Source organism: Phalacrocorax carbo, chromosome 14, assembly GCF_963921805.1.
Source record: "Phalacrocorax carbo chromosome 14, bPhaCar2.1, whole genome shotgun sequence".
Classification (NCBI taxonomy): domain Eukaryota; kingdom Metazoa; phylum Chordata; class Aves; order Suliformes; family Phalacrocoracidae; genus Phalacrocorax; species Phalacrocorax carbo.
In genome coordinates this window covers 16,978,734-17,006,527 of record NC_087526.1, presented here as the reverse complement: position 1 = coordinate 17,006,527, position 27,794 = coordinate 16,978,734, and the positions used below count along the sequence as shown (strand labels likewise).

General features: G+C 55.6%; 1 protein-coding gene across 2 annotated transcripts; it reads left to right on the top strand.

Moving 5' to 3' along the window:
- The first annotated feature begins 975 nt into the window (after positions 1-975).
- TP53INP2 (tumor protein p53 inducible nuclear protein 2) lies at positions 976-20,825 on the top strand. Of its 2 annotated transcripts, none has more exons than XM_064465077.1 (4): positions 976-1,101; positions 10,550-10,891; positions 14,449-14,578; positions 16,071-20,825. In XM_064465077.1, the coding sequence occupies exons 2-4, from the start codon at positions 10,768-10,770 to the stop codon at positions 16,321-16,323; spliced, it is 507 nt and encodes a 168-aa protein (XP_064321147.1). In that variant the 5' UTR covers positions 976-1,101; positions 10,550-10,767; the 3' UTR covers positions 16,324-20,825. The 2 variants fall into 2 exon arrangements, with proteins under 2 accessions (XP_064321147.1, XP_064321146.1); XM_064465076.1 differs by having other exon boundaries at positions 14,269-14,578.
- Positions 20,826-27,794: the final 6,969 nt, after the last annotated feature.

Below are 27,794 nucleotides of genomic sequence, written 5' to 3'. Positions count from 1 at the left end.
AGCTTTATGCGGACAATTTCCTGCCGTATGACAAGCTTGGCATGATGTCAAACCAAACCTTGGTCCCATGGTGCTGAGGACGAAGGCGAACCCGGTGCTGCCGAGCATCCTGGGGGCTGCAACGCTCGTGGGACGCCCCCGGTTACGGCCGCTCCGCAGGTACCAGCCGTCCCTCCGAGCCCCTACCCGGTTTGAAGGCGGGGGAAAGGCTGGGGGTCCCGGCCTGGGGCTTTCAACTGCACACTTACCTCCAACCCCCCATTTGTGGCCCATCAAAGTTTCTCTGTGAATGGGGCCTCCCCGTCAGCGCCACGGGGAGATGGGAACGGGTGTTGGGCTGAGGCCGGGGGCTCCCCGGGAACTTCAGGCCTCCGTCCCACCCACTCGCTGCCCGTCCCTTTCCGTGGCAGGCCGGCCAGCGCATCTCCTCGCCCGCACCCTCCCTGCCTCCCCCCGCTTCCTCGGGGCGCTGGGCGATCCCAGGGTGGCCGGGCCTGGGACGGGCTTTATCGCTTCAGCCCTTCTTTTTTCCGTGCATTTCCTCCCTCCGGCCGCTCCCGTTGCATCCCGGCTCCGGAGCCGCCGAGGTTCCCCGGCCTCCCGCCGCCCTCCGGTTGCTGCAGCCCCCTCCCTCCCGCGGGGTTTCTGCTGCGTCCCGCGCGGGGGCGGGGGGGGGGGGCTGGGCTGGCCCAGAATGGGGCGCCCGTGTCCCCGCGGGACCGGCCCACGGCTCACGCCGAGCGGGACCCCCTTAGGCGGAGCCTCCCCGCCGGTGCCGCCGGTGCCGCCGGCTGCAGGGCTGTAACTCCCCCCGCCGGGAACCGCCGTCCCCGTTCCAGATCCCCCCCCCCCCCCGCAACGCGGGACCCCGCGCTCACGTGGGCGGTGTCCTCCCGTCCCACCGACCCCGCCCTCTCAGCGCCGCCTCCTATTGGCCGCTCCCCCGTCGGCGGGCGGGCCGCTTTGTGACGTCACGATCAGCTGTCGGAAGGTCCCGATTTGTGCGGGGGAGCGGCGGGCGCTCGGCAGAACCGCGCGATCGGCACCGGCACTACCTCAGCGCCTCCCGCCGCTCCCCTTCACGCCGCCGTCACGGGCCAGGTGAGTCCCCGCCCAGCCACGTTCGTGCGCTGCGGGGGGGGGGGGCAGCGGGCAGGTCTCGGGTGGGCCCCACGCCCCGGTGTCCTCCCGCGGGGGGGGGGGTGGGGGCGGCGGGGGGGGGGGGGGGGCCCTTTGGGCCGGGCCACCTCCCCCCACCGCCCCTGTTGTTTGTTTCTTCATCACCGGATTAAGATTCGAGGTTGGTCTCCGCTCCCATTGGCTCCGCTATAGTGACGTATGCCTCGTTTGCATATGACATTGAGACGTCATAGGCTGTCCCCGTTGTCCCCCCCCCCGGCGCGTTCCGGGCGCGCTGTCCTGCCGTGACCCGGCGGAGCGCAGCCCCCCCGCCCCGCCCCGGGATGCCCGGGGGGTGTTGTGGGGTGGGGGGGGTAACGCTGCGGGTAACGCCGGGCAGAGCCGCGTGGGCGCCCCTCCCGTGTCCCCGCCGCTCTGCGGCCGGTGTCACCCCGCGAGTCTCGGCTGTGGCGGTCCCCGGGCCAGCTGCAAACGTGGACGCGTCCCCGGCATTTATTAGAGGCTGTTTGGGAGAAAACCGTGGCTTTTTGCAAAGGGAATGTAAATATGTAACATAGAAACGTCATATAGAGGTAGCTCCAGCTACGCCTTCTATTTAACTAACTGCTTTCCAGTAAATACTTGATGCTTTTGAGTACCTCCATCTTTACACCTCGATTTACTTTTTAAGTCCCAGGGGTTTTAATGAGATTTGGTCGCGTGCTTAGACATTTTTATTGAGTTTAACTGTGATGCCCAGGAAGGAGCAGTGGGGCCACGCGTAGCAGGTGAAGGATGCTGGCAGCGCCGGGCGGAGGCGCGTGTCACAGCATCCCGCCGTGCCACTGGTGGGGCACCACCATGTGCCCCTGAGTCTGTCGGGTACCGCACACAGCGGCTACTCTTGTTATTGCTGCTCTAAGTGCACCACCTGCTTTGGACAGCTCAAAAATGGCCCGAGTCCTCAAGGGTCAACTTTCACATGGATTTCATGCCTCTCGCCTGGGGACCTCAGCAGCTTGGCTGAGCCTGGAAGGCCCTGGGCACTGAATCTGCTCCCGTCTGAGGGGCTTCTCAGCTGAAAAACTTGGACTCTGTGGAGTGTAACTGTAGAAACATGTTAAAAAGGACATTCTTGCTTTTATAATTTTTTTTTATACATATACCTATATGTTTATGTCTCTTGTGTGCAGGGGAGCTACAGCCCTGCTTAGCGAGGCTGAGCAAAGGCACCAGCACCCTGGGGTCCCAAGCTGCTGGCTTAACATGATGCTCTTGGGACCAGCAACACCCACTGCTGACAGCGGCACCAGTGAGGGCTGGGCTGGGCTGGTGCCGAGCACTGTCGCTAATTTGGCCGAGGCTTTGCCAGGCCAGAAACAGGTGTTGGGCTGTGGTATGGGACTGCGCTGTACCTTCTTTCCCCCTAGGCTTAGTCTACAAAGTGCCAAGAACATTTTTTTTTTTTCTCTAAAATAAATATTCCCTCTTCTTTTATATTCCTCCCTGTCCCCCCCAAAATAGAGACAAAAGCCTTCTGCTGTAGTCATTAGGACCCCGTTGCATCAAATTGATGCTTATCTGGCCGAACACAAAAGGAAAAATATAATTGAAGTTTTTCCCCACGAGAACAAACCAATAACATCTGCTCGTAGCAAGACTGGAAAAACCTGAGACGTCAACTCTTATCTAAGAGCTTTTTAGCGCTAATTGCACAGCGCGCCCTGCGCAGGCAAGTCTCGCCCCAACACACACGTGGCCCTGGGCAGGCTCAGGACGGAGCTGGTGGGGAGCGTGGGGCTCCTGCGGTATCAAAGTCCAACTTGCCAGTTAGCGTTCAGCCTCCTGCAATGTACGGAGGGTGTAACATGGGGCTCCTCCGCTCTTGATGCACATGCTCCTAGGGATGTTTCACCTAGCACATCCCAGGGAGGAAACTTCTAAAATTTCATAAGACAGCTCATGGCAAATCTAAATATTTCCTGCTTGCTCAGGTCCTGCCAGCCACTGACAGATTTTCCAGGGCTCTGTGTGATGACATCAAATAGAAGGTCGGGTTTGTCCTTGGGGCAAGGACCTTTCCTGCAGCAGTTACACAAGGGAGCGGTGCAGATGGGGACGCCAGCTCCAGGAGAAACATCCCCCTTTCTGCGCCCCCAAGTCTCCCTCCTTCAGGTGGGATCTGGAAGAACACATGGGGACTCCTGTCCTCACTGAGCTCCTGGGCTGGCGAGGAAAGCGCTTCCAGGACCTGGCTTGGTCTGCCGTTAATAATAAGAGTGTCATGACAAAGCGGTTTTTTTCGGAATTTTTCTAACTACTCTCTGCCTTCTCCCCCCCCTCCCTGCTTTCCTGCTCTGCAGCGGAAGAGGCTCTGGCTGTGAATCAGCATCTGGTTGGCTCGAGTCAGTCTGTCCTTGCTGGCGGCAGCCTTGGGGTCCAGCTCTGCCCGTGCAGCCAGCAGTCCCCGGGGGAACCCTATAAACAAGGCTGCTGGCGAAGCAAAGGGATCAGCAGGAGCTCTAGTGCAGTTGTTGAGTGACCAGATGTATTAATCCGGCCCTGCCAAACTGTCCTGGGCAAGCCCCTGCCAGCTCTAGTCCCTTCCTCAACAGGGGGCGGGGAACAGAGGACAGCGCAGGGATGCTTCCCTGGCCTTTTTGGGGTGATGAGCAGGGCCCCCTTCTCCTTTGCTTTGTGTTTCTGTGCTAGGTTTAGGATTTTGATACATAGAGCATAGTGAAAGCAGCTTGTGAAACTCTTGTCTAATTTAGGTAAAATGAGTTGAAAATAACATTTCCCGAGTGGTTGGAGGAAGGCACCTGATTTGTACCTCCAACGCCTGCCGTGATGACTGCACGGGGTATTCTTAGCTCTGCCGAGGAGCGACCGCTTCTGCTGCTTGACAGCAGCATCCCTCCTGCTGCCAGTATTTGTGGAAAGTTTGAGGGAGCCTGTTGCCATTTCCAAGCAGAGTTGCTGCTGTTCATGCAGGCTGTGACTTTTGGGAGCTGCCAGCCCTGTGAAGCTGTGGCTCCTGCCCCAGCAAGCTGCTGGCACATCCCAGGGCTTTGCTGCCGATCCTTTGCCTATTCTTAGCTTAGGTTATTTGCAGTGATGGTGACTCAGAAAACTAATTATTGTGTCAACGTTTCTGAAGGGGGAAAAAATAACTCAATGCATTATGGTTTCCTTACTCCTACTTTTAATATTTAATACCCTCTGGCTAGCTTTAAAAGGATTTTTGGGAAGCATTCTCATAAACTTCAGTCATGAAGAAACTCATCTGCCCAGAAATTAGTATTACCTGTGGGCTGTCCCCTTATGCTGGCAGTAGCCTGGGATGGGGTTGACATGCCCAGTAAGGGGGCTTGTGGAAGCCTGGGAAGGTGGCAGCAGTCCCCTTGTGCCCCAGCGCTGGCCAGACCTCCTCCACAGATGCGGCACGTGTGGCAGATACAGGTGGGCCGAAAAAAGGCACCAGACGTCTGACCGGCCCTGGCCACTGGAGGGGCAGAGGAGCCACCTCCTGGTCCAGACTGCTTCGGTGGGCACGGCCCCTGCCTCGTGACAAGGCAGTGCTTGGGCAGCGGTCGCCGAAATCCCCCGGCAGGGACACGTTCGGTCCCTCTCGCACTGCAGTTCCCGTGAGGTTGCCAGCCCCAATTCCCCTGGTGTAAATGGGGCAAACATTTACTGCAGGGAAAGCAGAGGCTTTCCAAAAACCTGGAGCAACTCAGGAGGTTGATCCGCCAATGGCTGTGGGCTGTTCCAGCCAGGGAGGGGCTTGGTGGAAACTGCAGGGGCTGAGGTGGTGAGTGGCCATCTCGCCATCTGGGTGCTGTTGGTAGCAGCTGGCCGAGGAGCCTTTTGTCATGTGAAGAGCCAAGAGAGTCACCCCCAACCCTCCATGATGGTGACACTGAGGAACTGATGTTCTCGGTGGCTTGTGGGGAGGGCCTGGAGTGACTCAAGGACGATGAACTGACCATGTTGGCCAGGAGCTGCTCCCTTCTAGTGTGGATAGGAGATCACAGACTCACAGATGGTCTGGGTTGGAAGGGACCTTCAAAGACCATCTAGTCCAACCCCCTGCTGTGGGCAGGGACATCTTTCACTAGAGCAGGTTGCTCAAAGCCTCGTCCAGCCTGATCTCAAACACTTCCAATAATGGGGCAGCCACAGCTTCTCTGGGTAACCTGTTCCAGTGTCTCACCACCTTAATAGTAAAATGTTTCTTCCTTTATGTCCAGTCTAGCCCTACCCTCTTTCAGTTTAAAACCATCGCCCCTTGTCCTGTCACTACAGGCCCTGGTAAAAAGTCTCTCTGTCTTATGAGCCCCCTTTATATAGCAAAAGGCTTGCAATAAGGTCTCCCTGGAGTCTTCTCTTCTTGAGGCTGAACAACCCCAGCCCTCGCTGCCCCTCTCCATAGCAGAGGTGCTCCAGCCCTCTGACCATTTCTGTGGCCGCCTCTGGACCCACTCCAACAGGTCCGTGTCTGTCTTGCACTGGGGACCCCGGAGCTGGGCACAGTGCTCCAGGTGGGGCCTCACCAGGGCGGAGCAGGGGGGCAGCATCACTTCCCTGGATCTGCTCGCCACAGTGCCAGCGATGCAGCCCAGGAGATGCTTGGCTTTCTGGGCTGCGAGCACTCATTGCGGCTCACATCCAGTTTGTCACCCACCAGTATCCCCAAGTCCTCCGCAGGGCTGCTCTCAACCCATCCATCCCCCAGTCTGTGCTGGTACTGGGATTGCAGGACCTGGTTGAGCTTCATGAGGTTCACATGGGCCCCCTTCTCCAGCGTGCCGAGGTCCCTCTGGACGGCATCCCTTCCCTCTGGTGCATCAACGCACCACTCAGCCCGGCATCGCCCGCAAACTCGCTGAGGGTCCATCTCAGAGATAAAAAGCCTCTTTAACACAGTGCTGCTGAGGATTTCAGAGCAGACAGGGTAAAGCGAGGGTGAGGATTAAAGCTCATTTTGGTCCTTGCTTGCCAGGGTTTAGCTCCTGCCTCCACCCGGCAGGTTTGATCCTAAAGGCTTTGCCCGCTGTGCTGGCAGGAGCTCCCCTGCAGCTCCCCGAGCACCACCGGGGCCAGCCCTGGCACGGCTGCTCTGATTCTCAGGAAGACTTTGCTCTCTTCCCACGAGGCCTGTCTGATCGCGCTGTCTGTCCCTCTGCCCAGCTCCTGCTCTGGCCAGGACAGGCAGCCAAGGCAGAGTCTGGCCAAGCTGCCCTGGGCAGCCCTTCTGTGAGGGTCACGGCCCAGCTCAGCACCCTGGCTTTGCTGGCTCCATCCGCGCTGCCGCTAACCTATGGCTGCTCTTGCAGGTTTTACCAGCGAACCGACCTCCCCAAGGTCCTGTTTAGGATTGTGGTGTTCCCAGGCAGTGGAAGCTTGTGGGGTGAGGCAGGCTTGATTTATCCAAGGGGCTGATCCTGCAAGCTCTGCCCTGCCCGCGTAGCCCACCTGTGCACCATGGAACACCAGCGGGAGGTTCAGGGCCACGCCGCGCTCCCCGGCATGGAGAGGGGAATAGCTGGTGGCTTATTTAAGTTCTCTGGGGAATGATCCTTTAAAATAATCCATCTCAACTTTTGCTCTCGGGGGAGCTTTTAACTCTTTCCTGCAGCCCCCGGAGTTATCACAGCTGCCTGCAAGCCCCCTTGCCCTCTGCCCCAGCCCTTCTGGTGCACCACGGGTTTGCTATGGAGCAGGATGGCCCCTGACAGCCCCTTATCATGGGGTTGGCCATGCATGATGGGAGTGTGGTTATCCCAGGGCCTTTAATTATGAAGATAAGGAAAATGAAGTTAAATTTGGGAGAGAGGGCAACTGAAACAAACAGTGTCTGCTGTCTTATGTCTTCAGGAGAGGAAAGTTATCTTCGGGTTAGGGTGGGCACCTGTGAAGTCCAGACACTTCAGCTCCTGACTTTCCCGTTGATGCACCCGGTGGTTTTTGGGGGACTAGTCTCTAGCAGGCAGGTGCTGGGGGAGTGAGTGCTGCTTGCGGGGGTGCAGAGGGGGAGACTGGCTTTGCTACTGTTCAGTGAAAGCTGCTGTCAAGTATAAAAAAAAAAAAAAAAGAGGTTTCCCGCCCTCTGTTTTGATTGTGTAATTTGTCATTTGACTTTGAACTTGCTTGAGGACGAACTCCTTGCTGGGGGTTCTCCAAGCCAAGCCTGCAGAGTGGATGGGAGCACTCTGGTGCTGGCCGGGCAAGGAGCTTTGGCAGCGCTTTGCGTGCTGAGTCCAGCACAAGTCTCATTCTAGGCTGGCTTTGCTGAGGCAGCAGGGAAAATCTCTGCCTGGCTTAGACCTTGGCCTGCAGTAGCTGCTTGGGTGCTTTTCTGGGTGACCTTCCCCTTGCAGCTGGGCTGGGGCCACCAGCTTCCTCCTGCCCCCCATGTGCCAGCTCTTGTCCCCAGCTCTCTGCTGTTGTGTGGCATGTATGTCCAGGGGGGAAAAAAAGACTGAGATTTGCATGTAGGCCACTGGCCAGGGCAGGCCAAGAGCGTTTCCCCTGTCCTCGCTGGTGAGGTGGGCTCAGGGTGCAGTACAGGGGACCTTGGTGTCCCCAGCCCCCTTTGGCTCTGTGTGTCACCCTGAGAAGCTGCACAGTGCCGCTGGGGTCGGCCTTGGCTCAGCACTTCTGCTGTCCTGGGGATGCTGCAGGCAGAGCTGCCCCAGCTCAAAAAGCACATGAACCCACTCCTGGCCTTGCACCAGGCCAGGGCCACGGTGGCCTTGGGGGATGGGGGTCCCCGGTGCCTGCCACGGGCGGCTGGGTGCTTCCTGCCCCTCTCCTTCCTGCCTGGGGACCCGGGGAAAAGCAAAGAGTGGGAAGCCCTGAGACATCACCAGCAGGTACCTGCGAGCAACGGGGTTTCTGCCACAATTAGGTATTTAATAAATTGGTTAAATAAATAATATTAATATAATATTAAAAGATATTTAATAAATAGGTAAGGTCTCCAGGCAGCTGCCCGATTTCAGACTGCAGGCAGGGAGAACTGGTGGGTAATGAAGCCATGGTTGTGTACCGCAGCCTCCAGGGCAGCCTTTGGGTGCTCTTTGCCAGCCTGGCCTGGGGGAGGATGGCTGCGCCCATGGGAGGGAAATCTCCGCTGTGCTCAGCACGGAGCAAATGAGAGAGCCCCATGGGCCAGTTTCTATTCCTTGCCCAGCTGGATATCGGCACCTCTTCATGTTGTTTTCTTAACTTATTATGCTTTAATGCTCCAGGAAAGGGAGGTATCTGGATAATTTAAATGTGAGCACGCTGGGGGGTAACAGAAAGGCCACGCCTTTGCTATGGTCGTGGTGGGATGGGGGCTGGGAGGTGCGAGCTGCCTTAGCTGAGCCTGCAGCTCTCACTGCAGTCAGAGGAAACAACTCTGTCATGTCTCAGTGCCCCAGAACCCTCTGCTCGGTGCTTCCAGGGGAAGCCAGGAACCCGATTAGGGCCCAGAGCAGGGAATCCTTGCCGACCTCTGATTCATTGTGGTGAGAGGCTCCTTGAGTCTCATCTGGGACCCAGCTCATTTAGGTGCAGCCGCTCCCTACGGATGGATCTGGGCACAGGATAGGAGTGGAAAGAATGAACCACGGCGGTGGGGGAGAGCCATCCCCGAGGGAGTAGGAAGCATGCAGTGCTGTAGGGGCCTGCGCTTCTAGGGCAACTAAAGTGACCTGGGGCTTGAGACCTGCTCAAGGGGACAGGTAGTGTCATGCTGCTGCCCTGGCTGGGCCAGGGAGGGGGAGCTGGGTGGTCTGGGGTGGCTTCATGATCCAGCAATTCCTTCTGCATCACAGGTCAGCAGAGATGCAGGATGAGCACCAGAAGCCCAGGGGATCCCACTCGTGGGGAAAGGCTCCCCTTGAGTTTTCATTTTCTGCCTTGCAGAGCAGCTGTTTTACTTCCTGAGGCACCTAAGAGAAGGCAAAAGGCACAGACATCCCACAATGGATAATAAATACAAGCGTGCCTGAGCCCCAGAACAGCAGTGAGGGGCCAGGCCAGCCGCCCTTCCCAGCAACACTGAGGCTGGAGAGACCGCTTCATTGCAGGGAGGGGTCTGAGCTAGAACCTGAGCTGTTGGAGAAGTGGCACGTGTGTAGACCAAGCCTCAGACACATCGTGCCTCCCTGCACCCTTCCCATTCCACATTGCCCAGAGCAGATGGCAATTCACCAGGGTCCAGGACCCCTTGCAGGCTCTATGTCACCTTGCTTGACAGAGCCATGAGCTGCAGGTTTGCCCTCTAGGTGCATCCACAGCAATGTGCCAAGCAAGGCAGCACACAGCTGGCCCCCCTCCCTGCATCTAGCTCTTGATGGCATTTAATGGACATCTCTGGACCAAAAAGCATTTTCTCTGCACCTTGTGGCTGCCATCTGTCTGCGCCTCTCTGAAAGCTTTGCAGTCATTAATAAAATTAGTGAGTCCTAACCTCCTCAGTGAGCTGCGGGGAATTTGTTTCCTCAGGGTTAAACCAGCGATGAGCGTAGATGGAGCAGAGGTTTGCCTGGGGCTGGGACAATGCCGCCCTTGCCCTGCCCGGCTGCGAGGGAGGCAGCATGCTGGCTGCCGCTCACTCCTGCGCACCCATGCCTGCGTGCTTGGGTCTGAGACATAACCCATAGCCAAGCGCTTTGCACCATGGCCTCTTGTAGGGTCCTCAAAGGACCAGTAATGACACATGCGACAGTGTCATCTTTTGGGGCTGGAGGGTGGCAATGGATTGCAGCCGCATCAGAGAGCATCCCTGCGGATACACGCGCACACAGAGTGACAAAAACAGTAACGACTCAAAATGAAACCACCCTCAAGCAGGCAGGCACAGGCCTGCACAGGCACGGCTCGGACAAAGCATTAGCAAGGGCTTCTTGGGACCCAGCTCGAGGAGGGGAGGGCTGCCACGCTGGTGTGGCTCTCAGTGGGCTAGTGCTGGGTTTTAGGGATGGCTCGTACCATCAGTCCTCAGATAGGGTAGCAGCTTCGCACCCTTTGCCCTGCCCTTCCAGCCAAGCTTAGTGCTGCCAGCCACACTTAATGCCATTCGGCGCCAGGCAAGGAAGGGCCCAGCCTAACTTTGGGACAGTGTCTGGCTCTGCCCCTGCCAGCCCTGGTGGATGGGTCCCCCGGGGCACACTGTCCATGAGGAAGGGGACTCAATGTGGGGCTCGGCGCAGATGCGGGGGCTGCAGGGTGCAGGCACCCAGTCCTTCACTGATGCTTCCAAACATGGTGTGTGATGCCCTTGGCGATGCCAGCAGCTGGGACAGCCCACAGCAGAGATCAGTGCCAGAGCCACCTCTTCACCAGCCCCTCTGGCCTGTCTGAGTCCCCGTGATGCAGGAGGGCCATGCTACCAACCAGTCCAAATGCATTATTCCTTTTTCTTTCCCTTTTACAGGCCTTTGCACTGAAGCCTAGTGAAGAACCTCAGAATTGCACTACACGCTATTTAACTGTGCTACTATTTCACTAGCAGAAAAAGCACCTCCACCACCACCAAGACCTTGAGTGCTGTTTTTTCCCCATCCCTGCCCATCTCTCCCATCTCCCCACCTGGAAGCCAGTGCTCAGCAGAAGCCCTAACTCACCGTCCGTTGCGCTAGACCAGTCTCCGCCATGTTTCAGCGTCTCACCAGCCTCTTCTTCAGCGACAGCAACACACCGGAAGGCCTGGAGGAGCCCAAACCCTTTGTCGAGGAGGAGGAGGAGGAAGATGGCTGGCTCATAATTGATCTTGCAGGTGAGTAAAGCAGGGGGGGCTGGTTTCCCACAGCCTCTGCTGCACCCTGTCTCTCCAGAGCTGGGCAAACCCCTTGAAAGGACAGCAGATGAGCTTCCACCATGGGTGATAAGGACTGCCCATCAGCCCTTCTGCCCTGGTCCCCCGGCCCTGCCTGCGGCACCCAGCCCTGTGATCACTGCAGCAGGCCCCAATCTGCTCCTCCTTTTTCCCTTTCCTCTCCCAGTGGTGGTTCCCAACTTTCCACTGACATGGGAGCAGCAGCGGCGGCGGCCCCAGCCGGGGCTACTGCTGCCCTGGAGCCTCCAGGTGCCTCTGCACCAGGGTGGGACTCTGGCACAGCACGAGCCCAGAGGGGTCACCCAGGGCTTTGGTGTGGTCCTGTCTGCCATGGGCTTGGTGGGGGATGCCAGCCCACGTGGGCTGTCTGCCTGCAAGCTGTGGCAGTGCCACGGCCTCGGCTGAGCTGTGCCGTGGGTGGCACTTTGACTGGAGGAGCTGGGCTTGGCTGCCCCCCGCGATGCCCCTGCTGAAAGCTAAGTGGGGGCCTGTTCACCTGGAGGAAACCCCAGTCCCTGGGTGCTGGGGGGGACACTGAAGTTTTCCACATGTGATGGCAGGCAGTGGCTGTGCCTGCCTGTCCCAGCTGGGGACGTGCTGCTGGTGATCTGGCCATGTTTGTGTCGCTTGAGTCCTTCAGAGGAGCAAATCTCAGCTCCAAAGGGCTGATCTTCCTTTCAGTCATTCCCAGTGCCCATGCCAACTGCATTCAGACAAGGCATGTTTGGCACAAGGTCCCCATACCTAGAGATCCTTCGAGGGTTCCCTGTTCCCAGAGACAGTGACAACCACCCGGACCCCCTCTTTCACACCAACCAGGCAAGCCAAATTCCTTGTGTGCCGAGAGCTTCTCCAGCTCCATTAAGACCTTGGCATTGCTATTGTAGGGTCGATGACTTAAGCAACTGCAATAATTTTATGACCTTTCGCTTGCAAATCGAGCAGTGAACTTAGACATGTTAGTGCAGGAGCTCATCGATGGCTGTGGTCTGCTTAAGCAGCCTTTGGTTAGCTGTGGTGCCCCAGCCCAGGGGATCACAAATGTATCCTGCAGGTTTGGGAGGAAGGTTTTGTCCTCCCTCTTGCAGGCATCTGTTCTCCAAGCAGATGCTCCCTGCCTGTCCCCCATCCACTGAGCCGAGCGCGTTTTCATGATGCAAGTAGTTCATTAGGGTTTTTCCCCCATGTGGGGAGCTGGAGAGGGGACCAGAGCATGGACAAGCCTGGGATAGGGGACAGGGACATCCCTGTGCCTGGTGGGAGCGCTATGGAGAGCAGTGGAGGTGGCTGGGTGGTGTAGGCACAGGCAGCCATGGAGGGTTCCCTGTCCTCTGGGCTCTCTGGTGACTGTCCTGCGGGGGTCACAGCAGTGACACAGGAGGGGGCTGGCTGCAAGGAGGTCCCTGGAGCAACAGGCATGCAGCTGGCACATGTCAGGGCCAGCTGGCAATGGCTGCAGCATGCCCAAAGCATGCCAGAAGGAGCCAGGAGTTTCCCCAGACAGAGAAATGCTCCCTTTTTTTTTTTTCCCAATCAAGCAGCCAGGCTCTCCATACAGATGCTGTTTCAGCAGTGTGTCTGCCTGGGACCCGCCACCCCACAGATAATCCCCACTAGCGCTGCCACTCCCTTTTCCCATAGCATTCCCTGACCAGCAATGGACAGATTTATTTCAGCCCTATTTCTGAGGCTGGAGTTATGCAAAGCACTTTAAACCCGCTGGCTCCAGCCCCCATTCTTCACCTTTGAGCCACGGTGACCAGCAAGCATCACACAGCCTGGCTCTCTCCCACCAGTGGGACAGCATAGCGATCCTCTGAATTCCTTCCCTCTCCGCCAGGTCTTTGACCCACATGTTGCAGAAATGCATCTGAATTAACCAGATCTCCCAGGAGTGTTTCAGATGCCCCTCTCACCCCATCACCCAGCTTGGCTCTGCTCAGCGCCCAGGGGGGGAGCAAAGAGCATTTCCCAGTGCTTGGTGATACAGCTGCAAGTCACCCAGGGATTTGGGAACCCCAAAATATTCCTTGTGACATTAAAACCCACCTTGGCAAAAGATGGAGATAGGTAGCCATGGACAGCTGGGGCAGGATGCAGCCACGCTGCGTCCCCTGTTCCCCACTCCCACAGCCCCCTTGTTGCAAGAATGCTGCTGGACCAGGAATGCTCCAGCCAGGCTCAATGGCTGTCTCCAGCCTGGCATGTCAACAACTATTAATAGCTGGATATCCACTGACCTGAAGAAAGATGCTTTCGTATTCACAAGGCTAATTGTGGCCTGCCCTAAGCCCCAGGGTGGGGCATTGGCTGCAGGAGAAGCCGGGGATATGCCAGGTGGTGAACGCTGGCCCCATGCGTCACGTGCTCTATTTCTCCACAGCAAGAACACATTCACCTCTGAGTTCTCGTGCACCCTCACCCAGCTGCGGGGTCTCATGGGTCCATATAGATACTGCACTGCATCTCCCCCTGAGACCACTTTCCTTGAATCCCCTGAGGCTGGGAACAGGTCTGGGTATCCCGGTGAGCCCAACATTAGGCACAGGCTCCCTTTCCATAACATAAGCAGCAATTCTAAGCACAGGCAGGAAAAGCACCAGCCCACAAGCTTTTGCCAGGCGGAGGTGAGGAAGGCTGGGGTGCTGGAGAGGTGTGGGAGGCAGCTCCTGGCTCAACCACCCAAAGCTTGGCTGCTAATGGACTGAAGCTGAAGGCACAGCAAAAACCTTTGTTGAAGAATTTATTCCCCTGGTTTCTTCCATAAAAAAAGGTGTGAACTGTTCTTTTTTTTTTTTTCCCTCTGAGTGTGCATGGTTTCAATGTTTGCAAAGTGCTGGGCAGTGTTTGCCAGCACAGGTGGGCCGGCATTCCTCTGGAGCGGCACAGCACGGCTCAGGTGCTGTAAGACCAGGCAAAAGCAGCATTTCTTGCCAGCTGAATTTCATCCTTCATTTTGAGAAGGAAAAAAAAAAAAGATTGCTGTGGTAAACTTTTCTGGTTTCCCCCACATTTCCGTTAAACTGCCTAACCGGAGCCATTTCCATTGCTTGCTGGCTTAGCAAAGCCAGCCCCTGCAGCACAGCAGCCGCCCCGGTGCGGAGGGCGCTGGTTGGGGTGCGGTGCAGGGCACTGCTGGCACCTCCTTCCCCACAGGGTCCCATTGACGCCGTGCCCGTCTCTAGCAGTGGTGATGGTGGTGGGGTGTCTCTTGCACTAACGATGCCCCTTTCTCTTCCCCCTCCCCTCCCCACTGTACATGGTGTGTGTGTGTCCCCGCTGCACCCCGCATGGCTCTGCACCCCCGCCACCTCCAGGCAGCCGTGCCCGCCCCGGCGCAGCCCGGCGAGTGGGTGCTGGTGGTACCGGGCGCTTGGCACGATCCCGCCCGGCACCCCCTGGTCCACCGCCGCTGCCAGCCGCTTCCCTGGCTCCGGCCGGTCCCTGCTTGATGGACGAGAGTTGGTTTGTCACCCCTCCCCCCTGTTTTACTGCAGAGGGGCCTAGCCCCGGCGGCGTGGGGAGCAGCCCCATGGAGGACCTGCTCATCGAGCACCCCAGCATGTCCGTCTATGTCACCAGCACCCTCGAGGTGGATGGGGAGGGCCCCGAGGATGATGCTGATGGGTGAGTGTGGCTTGGGGGGTGCTTGCTGGGGTCTGCCGGCCCCAGCACCCACTGGGAGACTGGGGTGGATGGTTGGTCCCGGCGTCCCAGATCACCACGTATGCCTGGGAGTGTTTCGCCCACGCTGCCCACAGGTGGAGTGGGGCTGTGGGGAACCTCAACGTCCCCACATCCCACCTTAGAGAGCACTCTGCAGGCCTGGCAGGGTGTCCCTGCTGGTGCTGTGCAAGGATGGCAGCCTCCATGGCCCATAAATACTCTGCTAAGGGGATCTCAACGCCATGTTGAGACAGCCATGGGTGCAGGACCATGACCTTGCCACTGAGCTGCAGCAGGAGAGGGCTTCGTCCCCCTCCCCTGCCCCAAGCAGCGACTCCTGGTGTGGCTGCCCATGCTGATGCTGCCTGTCACCCCTCCACCCATCCAGGGTGGGTTTGCCAGGCTGGGCTTAAACATGGGGTTTTGCACAGATATGGCACAAGCAAAGCAAACCCAATGGGACAGGGTGACCTTTGGGGACAGTGGTCCCCCTCAAGACCCCTGGCTCCCCCAGGCAGGAGGGTGCTGCATGCCCCCGATCCCCCTCCTGGCTCTGTGCTGGCCCAGCACAGGGGTGTCCTACAGCTGCAGGGGAGCAGGGTGCCACCAGCCATGGATGCAGACATTTGTCCCTGCCGCAAAGTACAGCTTAGCAGGCGGTGAGGGGGAGGAGGTTAAGTAGAAATACCCTAAATGGCCCCACTTGCCCTCTCCTCCCCTAGGAACTGTGGGCTGGAGCCTCCCCCACCTCATTCCCTGGGGCCACAGCCTCACTGCAGCCCCTGGGGGAGCTCTGCCCTCTCCCCCTCGCTGCCCCGTGGCACCCCGAAAGCCCTGACCATGCGCACACTCAGCCCTGCTGCTGCCAGCCGAGCCCCAGGTCCACGATGCCCTCCAGTCCCGGCCCTCCAGCATCTCCCCTGGGATCCCTTCACTGGGGCAAGGGACGAGGAAATGCCTCCCCCCACCCCAGCGTGGTTATTTACACACAGCACATGAATTTGGGGTGAACCTCCACCCAGGCTAGGGGACACCATTTCTCCAGGGCTTCTCTTTTTGCTAAGTCTCCCTGAGGGCCTCCGCTTGATCTCCAGAGCTTCAGAGGAACCTCAGCACTGGACGGTGCAGAAAGGGGACCAAAGAGAGCTACAGGCCAGGAGACCAAACGGGTCACAAGCAGGATGGAAGTGGGACAAGGGCTTGGCCTCCCTCCATGGGGCTCAAGGGACTTAGCCCCTGGGGGGGTCTGTGGGGACAGCCCCCTTTTGTGGTGGTGTCTGAATTTATTCTGGGTGTCCCGGGGCCTGCCTGTGCAGGCTGCTGGGGTGGGAGGGGGCTGGGTCCGTCCTGGGGGCATGGCACGATGGGGAGGGGATGGTGGGCCCTGTCCCCTTCTTGCCGGGGTGGGCGAGGGCTGGGTGAGAGAGGCTGCTGACGGCACCTTTCTCTGCAGGGAGGTGCCGGAGCCCAGGCTAGAGCGGCATGTGCCGCACCACAGCAGGTCCCTCTCCGTGAAGGCTGCTATCCTGGAGAAGGTGGGGCAGGCACGGCGGGTGCAGCGGGCCAAGCAGCTGGCGGAGAAGCACCGGCTCAGCCAGAAGGCGCTGCAGCGGCAGAACCGGGTCCGCCAGCGCCCGCTGCGCCGGGCCAAGCAGCACGCTGGAGCCTTCGTCCACCAGCCCTGCCAGCGCCACTGCAACTACTGACCTCCCTGGGACACCCACGCCGGCGATCCCCCCCCCCCGCTGCCGCTCCCCCGGCGGAGGGAGACCTCACCCCTCGCACCAACACCAGCCGCCCTGGGGAACGCCGGCCCTGATGAACACCCGTGACGCCAGGCTGCAGTTTCACTCCACACTCCCACACACACCTGCGTGCCCGGCCCCCCCCCCCCCAACTCCTCGTCTTCCTACCCCCCGCCCTCCGCTGCTCCCCTCACCCTTCATCCCTGACGCCAGCCAGGCCGGCAGCCCCCAGCGCTGCTGACGTGGAGGGCCCTGCTGCCCCCCCTTCCACCCTTGCAGCCATGCCAGCCTTCACATGGGAAATCAGTATTCCTGGTGAAATCACTCGTTTCTGAAATCCACAGCGAAGCCTGTTTGTCCTGACGAGGCTGTGACATCAGTGCCTTTCTTCATGACGTCATGACTCCACTGGGATGTCACAAGCAGCAACACTAAGCAGCAGTGAAAAGAGCAATGAAGCAGCAAGAGTTTGGATTTTTAGGAATATCTCATCAATGACACTAAATAATGCTTCCTCCCCCCAAAACCAGCAAATACCCCGCCTTGATTTCCTAATTGCATTTTTTACCATGATAGGACAAAAACCCCACTGTCGGTCCCAAAAGGGCTTGTAGTGGGGAAGAGCTGGTGGAAACCTTCATGGCAGGGTCAGCCGGGTGGCTCGTGGTGCCTCGTGGCGTTTTTTTTTTTAAAGACAACCTTAAAAGCAATCTCAGGAAACAACGCACTGTCCCAGCACCTGCCAGAGCCCTTGGCTGCCCCGCCGGGAGGGGGGGTCCAGGCCAGGGCTAGCGTAGCATCACTGTGGCTAGTGGTGCCATCGAGCTGCTGGCTGCCTCCTCCGAGCAAGCCCCCTCTTCCTGGAGCCACTCATCTGCCCAAGCCGCACATATATATACACACACACCCCTATCTATCTATCTATCTAGATAGATGTGTGTGTGTGTATATATGTCTTTATATACCTATATTCTTGGAAAAGACACTATATAAGCCAAGGAGCGTCAGCTGCCCAGCGTTAACCCCTGGGAGGGGAGCAGAGGCAGGTACCTGCACAGCTTCCCCAAGGTGGCAAAAGCACGACGAAGCTGGTGGCGAAGGGATGCCGAAGAGGAGGCCAGAGGGAAGAGGCTGAAGTAAGAAGACAGACCTGGGCACGGCTGCAAAGGGACAGGCCTGGGCAGTGGGGCTGTGCAAGAGGGTCGCTGCAGCGGACCCATAACAGGAACGCCTTCCTCCCACATTAAAAATAGCATCCTTTCATGTAAAGGGCCAAATTCCGTCTTGGGCAGCGCTGATTTGTAATGCAAATCCCTCCCCTCCCCCTGATGGACTCATTCTGCCTTTCGAAGGACACGGTCCAGACTTTTCGCCAGCTGAGATGGCGCCAAACCCAGCAGAAATTTGCCGGTGCCCCACCCTGCCTCCCTCCCTTTAGGGACTGGTTTTACACCCTGTGCTCCAAGGAAGGTCTGGCCATCGTCTCCTGCTCGTGGCTGGCTCACAGCCTGGATTCCCACCCTCTGAAAGAAATACCCCCACCCTCCCTAAAAAACCACTGATTTTGCAAGATTTCTTCCATTCACCATGTTACATCCCTTAATACCAGCTTGGGACCTCGGTTGAAGGAATCATGGTAAGGCCAACCTCAGACAGCTGATATTTATTAATTTTTTTAATTAGACTAAAACCAAAACGAACCCTCTTACGAGCACAAGCCCCCAGCTCTGTGCCTGGGAGCCTGGGCCATGGGAGAGCCAGCTGATGAGGCTTACCTGCAGTGTTTATCTTTTGCTCTGATGACATGGCATTCCCAAAAGCACAGAAAGAATGAAAAACCAATTTCAAATATCTCTTTTTAGCCTTTCCCTTTCAATTCTGCCAGGCCAGTTTCTTGTTTCAAGTCCTCCCAAGACCTGGCATCCTCATCACGTGAGTGATGGGATGCCTCCTGCCCCCCTCCCTGGCTTCAGCAGCTGGTGCCCCCCAGGGTGCGGTGCTGGCTGCTGTGCCAGCGGAGATGCTGGGGCACATTCTGCACCTGCCACACTGGTTTGGTCCACTGCTTTTTCAGCCTTGCTGGTAAACGTGGCGGCATCGGAGCTGATTTTTCACAGCTGGCGGTTCATCAGCAGAGAAAGAGCAGGCTGGGGAACCCAGCGTCACCCCCCAGCCCTTGGCATTGCCCACCACTCCTTGGGCCTCGCCGCAATCAGTGTCCCTCGCCACCGAACCTTAGGCCACGCTGGAGATCGCCCTATTTCATCTCTGGTGTCTTCTAGGCGAAGAGACTGACAATTCTTTGACTCAAGGGGAACGTTTACATCCTTTGGCTTCCTGGGCTTCACATTAATGCCTCCCCCCCTCCCCCCTGAAGAGACGCCTGGTATGTACTGGGAGGGTGGCACTTGTAGGGACCTTGACAAGCAGGGGCTGAGCCCAAGCTCTCCGATGGATGTCCGATGAGGTGCTGCCTTCCCTGTGCTGCTCTTTCCCACGTTGCTGGATGATGTGCTCTGTGGCCACCAGGCAACAGCATTCGAGGAAGCATTTTCTCTCTAGCCCAAATACACATCAAGAAGTGGACAAGCCAGGCAATGTCCTGCTTTCATTGCAAATTCTCCTCCTGTGCATCCGAGATGCCAGCAGTCCCCCTGGAGTGCACCCACAATCGGAGGCTGGCTGCGACACCGTCACCCCCTCCGCAGCTCCCAGGGGAGGACGGGCTGGAGGACAGCAAGGCTGGCTGGGAACGGCATCCCTGGGGCAGAGCCTGCCGTGTCTCACCTACCAGGCCTTCCTGTGCCCACCAGCCTGCTTGCAAATGGTACTCCAGTAGGAGAAATCCTTCATCAAAATCCTCCTCCACATCCTGCTCATCTGCCGTGGGCCAGAAGCCCTGGCCGTGCTCCCGGGGGGCTCAGCGCAGTCGTGGCTGCCGACCGCCTGCTCCCAGCACCCATTTCAAATGGCTGATGCTGTTATTCCGTCCTAGTTCATAGAAGCAAATGCAAACTGTTTTCTCTTCCTTTCTTCTTCCTGTGCCAGTCTGAGACATCTTTCATCACACTGTGCCCAGCCAGCACAGGACATGAAGCAGAACTATTATCACACTTTATATCAAGAGTATGTTTATAAAGGGTTAATAAATTATTAATAATGTTTTAATGAAGAGGTTAATCCAGACTCCTAGCATCTGCAGGTCAACAGAGCATGCTTACCACAGCATATACGGGCTCCTGCGACCCCCTCCCTCTGTTGTTTGCACACTTGCTCGTGTATTAACGTCTAATAATCACCTGTTAACCACCTGCAAAGTGACTGTCGATCCACCAGTGCGACCAACCCTTCTTATGCTGCGGCAAAGGTGTGTTCAAACTGCGCTTTGCAGAAGCCCTGCAATGCTCCTCTCCTGCCCAACGGTGAGCACAAGACCTGGCCTGATACCAAACCTCCTGCCCAGTGTTGCCAGAGCAAGAAAACTCCTTTACACTGAGGTTACGAGTCTCCTCTAATCTTAAAACAAATGAAAGGTGCTTAAAAACTGAGAACTTTTCCTGTGTGTGCACAAGTGTGCATGTGTAGATATTTCACAACACGGCATGGGTGTTTGGTAGGTTGTTTCAGGGTGCAGGTTTTAGTTTTTTAGGAGTTGGTTAGAATTTTATTTTTTTTTTTGCACCCAGTATTTTCAGTTTGTGACTAGTTGTGCTATGCCCCTGCTGGGAAGGTGACGCAAACGTGGCGCTGGCTGGCAGGGAGGCCCCACGGCTGGCATCCTGCTTGAACTGCAAGGATGAGTCTTGCTTTCTTTTCTTTACTTGTGTATGGGGAAACTACAGCATGGACTCAGGGACAAACAAATATGCTGGGGTCTTTAAAAATGTGTTTTTTTCTGGGCTTCTCTGTTCAGATGTGGGGTTTGTTTCTGTATGTGAGGCCTTTGGTTGCACGATCCTGAAGGTTGCTGCAGGGATGTGGCCGAAGCCTTTGGCACCACGTGTCGATGAGAGGCTGCACAGGCTGCTGCGTGTTGGAAGAGCTTCTGGGTTTGATGCTCCGACATAGTACCTGAATGGAAAAGGGGCTGTGGCTACTTGTGGTGAAACCATCCCTGAGCAGCAGCCCCTCTTCATTTGGCCGTGTCCCGAAAATACACCTTACAGCTGCTGGAATGTGGCTGGTCCCTCCTTGGACTTGTTTGTGAACAACCAGGTATGGATCTTAAGCAATGAGCCGCTGAGGATTTGGGAAGTGAAGCAGAGCTGTGCTTTCTGCATCAGCCACAGCTGGCCTGGCTCCCCCTGCGACCCTGGGATCAGAAGGCAGCTGGGATGGGGGAAGCCATCAGAGCAATCCTGTGGAGAAATGCTAATGCAGGTGACAGGCATATTTGTGAGAGGAAATTTTTGTATTTCTTGCAATGAAAGCATAAAAAAAGAGGAAAAATTCCCTGGTAGAGAGACCTGGGCAAATCTCTGTTCAGTAAATGCCAGCTTTGCCGGGGTGGTGTGGTAATGCTGCGGCCTTGGCTGCTGGGGCTCGGGTGGGCAAGCCGGCCCCAGCCCCGGCAGCAGCTTCCCAGCCCCGTGCTGGTATCGCAGCAAGGAGCCGGCACGGATGGGCAGGCCTGGGGGCACGGGGACACTGCGGGCAGGCTGGGGCAGTGCTGGCAGCACTGCCCGGAGCTTGGGGAAGCAGCAGACCCCGATGGTGGAAAGATCTGTTCCACCACTCCAAGTCCCCGTGGATCCTCTCTGAGCAAGGCACGAGAGATTCGCATCTCAGTTGCCGTCCTTCGGCTCGGGGCAGGGCAGCCTATCTCCGTACCAGCGCAATGGCCAAACCCCATGAAGCAAGTGGCGAGGCTCCCCCAGCCATCAGGACAAGTCTAGGAGAGGCAGCCCTCCTGGAGAAGTGCCAACTGTCGAGATGAAAACCAGATCACGCCAGGACACGTCTAAACCCACGTACCCCCGTGCAACCCACCTCCCAGGGCAGGTCCCCGTGTGGCTCTGCTTGCTGCGCTGTGCAAGGCGGGCTAGCAGCCATGGGACACACAGGACACCTCGCTGGCAGCCACGTCAGCCGCAACAAAGTCCTTTCACCAAATTTTGGCTCTTGCCTGCACTGCTAGGGGAGGTGGGGCAAAAGTCCTTCTCACCTGATGCTCTGAAACTTGCACTCACAAATGTGCTTTCCAAAAAACCCTGCTGTAAAAGCTTGATCTCGAAGAGAAATGATTCTTTCCATGGGAGTCAGCGTTTCTTTTTCATCATGGATATCATAAATGCATGGTGCATCCCAAAGATCACCTCTGTGGGAATCTCCACTCTTTCTTTAGGCATGTTTTTAATCAATAGATAATTTTACATTTACATCTTACTGATACCTTTTCCTCTTCCATCCAGCTCCACTGGGAAGAAAAAAACCCACTAGATGTCATACCAGTCATAACAAAAAAAAAAAAAAAGATGAAAAAATACTCCAGTGAGGTTCTAGACTTGAATCACACAGCTTTGCAGTCACTCCTGTGGAGGATAAATACCAGTTCCAGAGCCTTGCGTAAAGTGGAAATCAAATTTCAGGTGAATTTATTGACAAGCAAACAAGTCCCCAAGATTAAACCACGCAAAAATTAGAAAACAGCCAGTCCAAAGCAATAGGACATCTCAAGTCAAGAAAAATGGTTCTCAGCATCTGCCTGTTGCTGCCTGCCTGAAGGCAGCACCAAGCCCCGCTCTCCTGTGCTGAGGATGGGATGACGGCAGTCTCCGCATCTTCCATGAGTGTCTGGGTTTAAAACAAGAGGCCACCTGTGTCCAGCTGGTGCCACCGGGGATTGTCAACAGCCACCGTTTCCACAAGTGGCACAGATGTGCCTCCAGTTTGCTGCACCTCTTTGCTGTCTGCACTCAAAAATAGCTGCTGGGGGTGGGAGGGACGGACCAGCACCCCAGCATTCCACCCCCAGTCCTCAGAGCTTCCCCCAAGTCCTTCTCCACCACAGGACTGTGTCTGGTGAGCTCCTCAGCACAGCTGCTCACAGGGACCAGAGCCTGCGGACAGACACCCACCACACTTGCAGCCTCTCCACCGCTGGGGACTCCCACCACCAGAAAGGGGACACTAAAGGGCCTTAAATGGGGTTTTATTGCCTCAGGGCTTGTCTTCTTCAAGGTGGAGCTTTCCAACTCTGCCCATTTCTCTCAGATCCGCTCAATACAATGTCAAAGTGATGAATAATTTCCCAGCACCCTCAAGGGCTCAGTCCTCCTCCCATTAACATGCGTGGCTGTCACAGGTTGCATGAATGTGGCTGCAAAAGCTGGATGAAGTGGTGGGAGAGGTTCTGTGTGGTTGGCAAGTCCCTCTTTTGGTGAGGGGTGTCCACAAACCTGTTGGAGATGCTGCCATCTCCTCCACTCAACTCCAGGCTGCCAGTGGTGGGAGCGCTCATCAGCTGTGGGCTCTGGCCAACCAGACATGGCTTGGGCAGGAGGTATCCCCACCACCCTCTGTTTCATGCCATTCATCGATGCATCATCAAATCGCCTTCCTTTTTGCTTCTTGAAAGAGATCTGTGTCATTGACTAAATCTACAACTCTCTCCCTAAAAGCATGAGGATGACAAAGACGAGCAGCTCCATTTAATAACAAAGATGGCTCTTATGTGTACTCCTTTTATAAAGTCTTCTTCACAGAGGTGACAGGCGGGTGTCCCGCTCTTACACTCACCCTGAGCTAACACCTCCTGGGCTGGTTGGTGGGGTTGCTTTTCCAGCCCTATACCCAGAGTAAGTGCAAAGCTCTGCTAGAGGGGTGCTGCCGCGTGCCCCGGAGCATGAAAACACTGTCACGAACGTTTGGCTCTGTTATAGCTAACCACGAAAACCTCTCTACCTTCCACTCTGATTGCATTTTATCACCTGTGTGGGGGAAAGATTTTGTTCCTTGCAAACGGAGGGGGAGACCAGCAGAGTAAACTATAAGCGTAGCTTAGAAGTGGGTTGCACAGGGGAGCCCAAAGTTTCTCTGCTCTTTCACACTCACCTCACGTCTCCATGTCAGGGAAGCCGGGAGCAGCTCTGCCCAGCGCTCTCTGAAATCTTATCCTCAGCTTTGCATCGACACAATTGTGCTTTGGGAAATCTAGGGATGAGGGAACAGCACAAGGCATAGCAGTCAAATAGTAATATTTTGTCTTGTATCATAAATATAACCATACAGAGCCACTAAGCAATATTTTATTTGTATGTATGAACCCTAGGTATTCTGCTTGTAAAACCTATCCATGCGCATTATTCCTCCCCATGCTGGACTGACTGTACATGTGCCTTTCACCCTTTTTCATGGTTTGTCATCTTTTTTTAACACTACTGCAGAACTTGAATAAATCAGTGAACTATAGTTAAAAGTCCTATGCAAGAGATGACTGGGGAGTCAGTTTTCAGTATTTCTGTGATTCTATGTTGTTTTAAAAGTAGACACTGGGATTTTCAGAGAAGCCTAACAGAATTAATGTCCTAAAAAGCATTTAGCTTTTTTATTAGCTAAAAAGCAGTTAGCATTTCAGATGCTAAATCTCTTAGGCGGCTTTGAAAAGCTCAGCCTAAACCCCAGTTCCTCACTGGTTTGTGCGTGGAGAGCAAGCAGTAGCAGCAGAGTGAGCACCAGTGCTTTGCCAGGTCGGACAGCGTCTTCAGTAGCCGGTGTTTCCTTTCCATGGAATGGAGAAGAAAGTGCTATTTGGTTGGAAAAGGTTGCCTTAAGCCTTCCCTAAAATGTGTGTCAGAGAATGCCATTGTCCCTGGCCGCCAGCCCTGCGCCCACCACTGCCGGGGCAGGGCAGCCGTGCAGCTGGCGTGGTTGGGGTGTTGCAGGGGACCCACGCCACCAAGCAGAAGCCCACGCAGCAGTTCTCTATCAGCCGTGCTCTGCTGAATGCCTTAAACAGTGGGACAACTTCCACACCGGGATTTTGAGAAGAGGAAAAAAAAGCCCTGCGTTTTTTACATCACCTATGCTGTAGGACTGAAACCTTGTCCGAAACTGAAAGCTAACAAAATACGTCCTTTTTGTGTGTTATGTGTTAAATTGGTGTAAGCAAGGTTAGTAGAGAAAGGGTGTCTACTCGTAGGACATTGTTGCAACATTTGCTGTGTGTCAGCAGACTGACGGACACGACTGCCTGGAATATGTTACGTAGTGTGCCTGTGTGTATGTAACCCGGTTTTGGTTGTTAGGTTGTAATGCTGTCTTCTGGCTGAAAAAAAAAACCACCTAATATAAAGAAAAAAAAAAAAGAAATAAAAAAATATATATTTAAACTCTATCTTATGTGCATTCCTCTACTTGCAAGTAAACCTGATTGGTTTTTGAAATAAGCTTTTAAAAGTCAATGCCTTAACTATCAGAGAAAACTCCATAGAAAAACGTCTCCTTTGAAGACAAGGCTACAAAGGGGAGGGGATGGTACAGGCTGGGGTGTTTGAGGGGAATTTTTTCCTCCCCATTACCAAACCCTAAACTTCAGTAGATGACTGCAAGGGCTAACGCAGATGCTGATTGCCCTGAGAATGATGAGTCCTACATCGGCTGATCTCTACAGCATCAGCCGTTTCTCCAAGCACATACCCAACAGCCTGATATGTTCTTACCACCCACCTTATAACTGAGGGGCAGAGAGATGCTGCTGAGTAGGGGCCTGGAGCATCCAACAGATGAGGAGTGGCTGAGAGCCGGCACTGCTCAGCCTGGAGGAGAAGGCGCAGGGCGATTCCATCCGTGTGTGCAGGCACCCGAAGGAGGGTGTACAGAAGATGGACCCAGACTCTTCTCAGCCCAGGGGCAGGATGAGAGGCACAAATTGAAGTAAAAAAAAATGAGAAATTCCTCTTAAACATGAGAAAATACTGTTTTACTGCAAGGGTGGTTGACCATAGAAGCAGGTTGCCCAGTGAGGTTGAGGAGTTTCCATCCTTGGAGATACCCAAAATGAGAGCAGACACAGCCATGAGCAGCCTGCTCTGGGCAGGGGTGGGACAGGGCTTTCTGAGCCCAGCAGCCCAGTGCCTACGCCAGCATCTCCAGCAGAGGAAAGCCAAGGGGTTCTCCGGTGTTACACCTTGGATCCCCAGCTGCTGGGAGAAGCACTTCAAGGAATGATTTTCTTTTCATCAGGAATGAAAAAACAGGTAAGAGCGAGCTTTGATAAACCTTCTCATGGGAAAACCGAATTTGGCAGCAGAAGACAAAGCACAGGGTCATTCGGGCTGGGATGGACCTCAGGAGGTCTTTGGTCCAACATCCTGCTCACAGCAGGTTAAATACCAAATTAGACCACGTTGTACAGCCCAGCCAGCTCTTGAAAACCTCCAGAGAGATCCCACCACCTCTCTGAGCCCTGGTCCAGCGCCCAGCTGTCCTCAGGGAGAATTGTTTTATCCAGCCAGAACCTCCTCCTTCCATTTATTCTAGCGAGGTCCCCTCCTCCCAGCACCCACCTCCGTAAGGGCCTGGCCCCATCTTCTCCAGTACCTGAAAGGGTAATGAAGCCCATCTCCCTCCATCTCTTTGGCCAAGCGTTCCCTGCCCCGGCCATCCTGGCAGCCCTCTACCGTGTCCCCTCTGTGTTTTCAACATCTTTGTGTGCGTGTTGGGGAGGACGTGTCATGGAAATGAGGCGATACTATCCAGATGTGGTCTAACAAGTGCCAAGAAAAGGGGAACGATCACCTCCCTTCCCCCCTGGCTACGCTTCCGACAGCACAGCAGCCTCTCTCTTGCGTTAAGTCAGGCCCAGCTTACTCTCTTTGAGGGCTCTGACTGCAGAGCTGCTCCCCAGCCAGTCGCTGCCAAGCGCCTCTGTCGGCACCAGTACAAGGTCCTTGGCTCCTTCTAAGGCTCCTTCCCAGGTGTAGGATCTTGCCTTCGTCCCTTCCCAAGGTCTGTGTCCCCGTAAACGGTGACGCTGCCCTCAAGCTCGCCCACTCCCCGCCATGTGGTGTTCTTGGCAAACCCAAGTGCATCCCCTCTCCTCCCCTAGTTTATTGGGCCTTGACTGTGAGGACAACCTTCCAGTTCTGTGGACTTCGTCCAGCTCCTCATTCTCCAGAACCCGCCAGCTGACCTGGCCAGCAGCCGCAGCAGCAAGGCCAAGCACAGAGCAGGGTGAGCGCCAGGTTACCTGCACCCTCGCCCTTGCATTTCGGCAGGCTCGGTGGGTAGGACATCAACACCACCGCCACAGGAGGGCCCCTCCCACCCCACCAAAGACTTCTGACGGGTGGGGGGCAATCCTGGCTCGTCCTTAGCGCAAAAACTGACTCTTGGAATAAAACCAATTTTGTGAACTGGCCAACTAAAGATGAGGGTTAGCAAACACAACGTGGAGGATGGAAGTAGTAAAAATGGGCCGTTTCAGAAACTGCTTCCAATTGACTGTACTCGTGTGTGAGTGCATACAGAAATCTATACGTGCATACATAAAAGTGCACGTACGGATCTATAATCCTACAGGCATATATTAATGTGTATGGATGGTTCTATAATCCCAAAGGAGTAGATGCTTTTTGTGGAAACCACCTTCATAGTAACCGTCCCCACCCCCCGTCCCCCGTCCCCCCCAAAGTACGAGCAGTGTGAGGGCCCAGGGGAGAGCAGGGGTTCGGGGACCAGGGGCTCTTGGGCGCAGGAGGCGGCAGCATTCCTGTACCAGCGTCTGACTTTTTCCAAGCAAAAGACACAGAGCATCCAAACTGTGACAGCAACGAGCAGACGGTAGCCTTGCTCAGTGTCTATTACCTTGCGCACAAATAGGTAATTTCTGTCATTATAAAAGGTGACAATTTACACTTAATGACAGTTTATATTTAATCAGCCTTTGGACGTACAGATTTTAAAAATTCCACATGAAAAGAAAAAAGGCAAAAGTATCTATTTGTGCACAAAGCAACAAGCAATCGGGAAAGACTGGCCCCTCTGTTTCTCACCACGAGAGCTTCCCCGAGCAAAGAGGCTGACCTACTTTCCGCAGCAGTACGTACAAACCAGTCGCCACTGATGGCAGTAGAGTTATCCAGATAAATGTATTTCAGGCTACCGCATTTCAGAAAGTCTTCAAACCCCTTAATACGGCATTTTTCTCTGCCGTGCTTTCCTGCTGAGCAGCTTTATTTGTGGGGAGCGCTGACTTCTGGGCTTCCTCACCCCACAGTCACGGCGCATCTCCCCAGGGCGGGAGGGCAGCCTCGGCGTTTTCCTCTTGCTTTGCAAGAACAGCTGCATCAGTTAATTCGTTTGTGGTTCAACAAATTCCTTTCTAAAGCTCCATATAAGGAGCTTGCAGGCCAAGAGCTCTAAATAATCCCCCTTCAATCTTCCTGTTTGGAATGATGCCGTTGTTGCTGCTAATAATAATACAACCCAAA